At 42.2% G+C, this 4,090-nt stretch overlaps 1 protein-coding gene across 1 annotated transcript; it reads right to left on the reverse strand.

Moving 5' to 3' along the window:
• LOC125568057 lies at positions 1-3,598 on the reverse strand. Its single transcript, XM_048729371.1, has 3 exons — positions 3,451-3,598; positions 899-1,138; positions 1-357 (listed from the first exon to the last, which is right to left on the reverse strand). Exons 1-3 carry the CDS (start codon positions 3,565-3,567, stop codon positions 244-246), a joined length of 471 nt encoding a protein of 156 aa, XP_048585328.1. The 5' UTR covers positions 3,568-3,598; the 3' UTR covers positions 1-243.
• Positions 3,599-4,090: the final 492 nt, after the last annotated feature.

Here is a 4,090-nt window from a genome sequence, read left to right on the forward strand (position 1 = left end):
TATATTAATGTTTTTATTCCAATAAAAATACCAATCAACGTTACGTACATGCTCTGAGACCTTGCGTATTTTACTCACAAAACAGCCTGAGTCCACACAAGCAGACGTGACTACACACACAACTAAAGATTCATAAGAGTTAAGGAAAGAGATCAGGAAACTTAAAACAAAATAAAAACAGTCCAAGGCCAGTCCATGTTTACGTGATGTCAATTGTTTGGTCCTTTCGCTTTGTTGTTCAGCTCACTTTGCAACTGAGTGGTCAAAGACAGGGATGTTATTGACTTTGCAGCCCTTCTGGTGGTAGGGACAATGACCAATTTTCGCGGCCGTTTTCTCGTTGATTTTCATCAGAGCCTGACCAAGATAAGAAGAAATCAATGTTAATGGAAAATTGACAAGTCTGCGCCCCCCCCCTCCTCCCCCCTTATCATAAGAAATATTCTATCAAGGACGACGGCAACCAAGACACAAATACTCGCAAACCATGCTCGAGGATCCATCGTAATTTGCGGGCGCGCCCAAGGGTCCACTAGCACAAAAGTGACCTTTGGGAGCGCCCGCAAAGTACGCTGGATCCTCGAGCATGCTCATAGCTAACAACCAATCAGAAAGCGAGATTATGCGCAAGTGTTGTAGAATATCCCTTTTTCCACAGGATACTTATATAAGTGTGCAGATCAAGATTACTTGAAATTCCTTACCGGAGCCAAATCGAATGGAAAGATGTGGGGGTTGGGGGGGGGGGGGGGGGAAGCATTTGACGCTAGATGGATTTGTGAGTTCGAGCTCCCTTGGATTTTTTTAAATTCTGGTCTGAAGAGGTGTTCGCATAAGCCGCCCCTTGACCCCGCCTGGACCCGCTACTAAGAGGACAAAGTTGTACAAACTTGCTAACCTGGAAGAACTTGGAGTGAGCGGCTTTCGCGGGACACTTCTCCTTCATCTCCAACATCAAAGCACGCAATTCGTATGTGTTAGCAGCGCGCTCCTTAAAAGGGCAAATGAAGTTCCCTTTGCTGTCGCGGAACATGGGGCATTTGCCAGCCAAGCCTTTCAGACGCTCGTCCTTGTAAGGGCAGCCGCCATTTTTGAAAGCGGCGCAGTTTTTTATGATATAATCGATGGATACGTCTCCCTGAAAAAAAAAATTCTCATATACTTCTCTTCGCATGTTAAAATGGGCTGTAATAGCTACACCCCGGCTCTGCCATGCTGATCAGTACTAAAGTGAATGAAAGCCATTACGAATCGCACGCTCTTAGCAACGGAATTTTTGCCCCGGCCCCTGTGGAGATCGATGCTTTTTGAGCAGGAAACAAGTGTTTTACCAACACCTATGGTGTCAATATCAAGCCGCAAATCTAGTACGATGACAGCAATATGACGTCACTCCAGCTGTACTTTAAACGAAAAATAAACCCTCAAGATGTAGCCTCAGTGTTACAAAAATCACGACTGTACCACTGTAAAAATAAGATATCCTTAACTGTTGGAGCAGAAAACTTGATGCATACGAGCATCCCACATAACGTAAAAACAGAAAAACGGAAATCTCTATTGAGCGAGTTCCCGCAAGGATCGCCACTTGATAGAGATACCACAAAAGGCTTCAAGACGCTCCTCAGTTAGAGGCCCAAAGGTAAAAGGCATTTTCCGACCGTTATTATTCGACCTCTCACCGCTTGATAGAATTACCACAAGCTTTCAAGACGCTCCTCAGTTAGAGGCCCAAAGGTAAATGGCATTTTCCGACCGTTATTATTCGACCTCTCATCGCTGTCTAGACTATCGCAGCTTGGTCTTGGCTGATGTAAACATGGCTACAAGGATTAGCTTTTTTCAAGGAGGGGTATGTATTTTGAAGCTTGGAGCTCGTGCCTCGCGCGAACGGCGCGATTTGTGTAAATTTTGCAGATTTTATTTATACAACTATGCTTTATCAGATTCCGCTAGATTCGCTCTTCTTGGAAATAAAGGTATTTTTTTTTCATGCAATTAAATGGAAACAAATGTTGAAAATATAAATCTCGAAATTTGCGCGATGAATTTTTTTTTTCTAAATTCACTGTAACACCTAACAATACTCCAGATTGAAGCACACGAATTGTTGGCTGTCAAACTTCGCGATTGATGGACCTTTATTTTACGCCAAAATCGTCCTCGCAATCTTTGAAAAAATGAATGCACACTTGCCTACAAAGATCCATCCCCGAATTTACGCCCCAAGCTAAGTCCACACCGTAAGGCAACTTGAGTAAGAGGGGCAAGAGGTTGCACAATAATCAATTACCCAGGGTATGCAAAATCAGACAGAAGAAGGGGAATTTCTTCTTTTTAACGAAATTCATAGAAATTCGTATTCGCATTTTTTGACCAGGCATTGTACAACTGTCTTTTATTTATAACAAGTATTTCAATCTGCTTTTTAGGATTTTATTGGTTCATAATGCGTCAATCCGCAATTTAGTGTCAATACACCGCCAATCCGTAATAATACCTTCAGCTCGCTATATTCGGGCTTCCATATAGTATGAATAAAGGTATTTCGGACTGGTCGCTAGCCGTGCCATTAGAAAACCACAATGGATAACGTTGTCGAATATTTCTAGGAGCAACTGCAGATACCCGTCCACAAAGAGTTAACAATGAGACTTCACACCTCGATTTCTATAGAACGAGGCAGTAAATATAAGGAAAATGCAAATAAGTGGACGGGTATTCTGCAGTTTAGCCTATTTCTAAAATCTATCAAGCAAGTTCAAACGTCGTATTATCCATGAGCCGTATAGTCAATGCAAATGCATGCAAATGAAGATGAAACAATCGACTTGATCATTTACATGCACTTGCATTAAGTACGGCTCATGGATAATACGATGTTTGAACTAAGCCTCAGTCAATAATCAAAAAGTGCTTATCACAAAACCAGAAAACAGGAGACTTTGGCAGTAGTTAAATTGGCCGAAGAGCCAATTCCAAACTGGGGGATGGTATTGGGTTTTTACTACAAGAAACGGCGAAAATGTTTTCGAAGATGTTTTCTCAGACCACTGCATCTCTCATCGAAACCAAAACAACACGAGCAGCAAACTGTAGGATTTGGAAGCTAAAGTTTTTAATTTTCATTTATCTATGTGCGCACACTGCGAACCAAACGGCATGATAGTCCATAGAATTGGAGAGGGTTCCAACTATCTTATGTGTTGGCCACCGTTCGACTATCTTGTATTTGAACAAAACGGCTGAAATGTATCAGACAGAAAAAATTTCAGAGTGCATTACATGTCTGGCCAATTTTTTTATTTCTGGCCAATTTGCGCGTCGCAAACAAGTCACATTTCAGCCAAATTAGAGGGAATATCCTGTACAAGTAAAAGTGAACGAAGACATAGATATCTTGGATATCCAACATTAAACATAATCGTTCCCTGATATTGTGCAACTTACTTTGTCGGCCATTTTCTTTGTATGTGATGCTGTCGATGCTTCTTCCAAACCTCTGACGCCCAATCTGCACAGGGAAAGAATGCATGTAGATTTATACCTGCTGCTGCTGGCAATCATTTTGACTCCGCCTACCTCAGTCTGCTTTTCTCTTTAGGGTGTCTCACAAACCAATTATTTGATATCTGATTGGACGGCGACAATGCGGAATCTGAAAAAGTGGACCTCATTTTTCCGGAGGGGTGGTGGGGGGGGGGGGGGGGAGTTCTCTGATAATGATCTGACCACACCCGAAAGAACAAAGCCCTTTTTATGTCTTTGCAGTATCTCCGCGGGATGTTTATTGTCATTTGGCTACATTCCAGAGTGATCTAGCTTATGCTTTAGTAGTAGTAGACCTTCGGCCGTGGGCGGCAGCGACTGTCCTGTAATAATATCAGGTGATTGTTGGACTATGAACCCTATAAAATTACAAGTAGTAAGCTCCATCTGCTTTGAACACTAAAACAAGTCAAAGGCCAAGGGGAATCCTAAAATAATCAAAAATCAATCTCTATTGAGCCACCAGGGCTGACTCCAAAGGGTCTTCGCAAGATTCAAATACCACAGTTAACGTTTTCAAGATGTTTTTAAGACCCTGCCT

This window comes from Nematostella vectensis, chromosome 1 (genome assembly GCF_932526225.1).
Source record: "Nematostella vectensis chromosome 1, jaNemVect1.1, whole genome shotgun sequence".
Lineage (NCBI taxonomy): Eukaryota > Metazoa > Cnidaria > Anthozoa > Actiniaria > Edwardsiidae > Nematostella > Nematostella vectensis.

Coding starts and splice junctions, on each gene's coding strand:
- LOC125568057 (XM_048729371.1), bottom strand. CDS start 3,567: ATGATTGCCAGCAGCAGCAGGTATAAATCTACATGCATTCTTTCCCTG. Junction 1,139..3,450: donor CAAAGAAAATGGCCGACAAA/GTAAGTTGCACA, acceptor TTTTTTTTTCAG/GGAGACGTATCCATCGATTA. Junction 358..898: donor CTCACTCCAAGTTCTTCCAG/GTTAGCAAGTTT, acceptor TATCTTGGTCAG/GCTCTGATGAAAATCAACGA.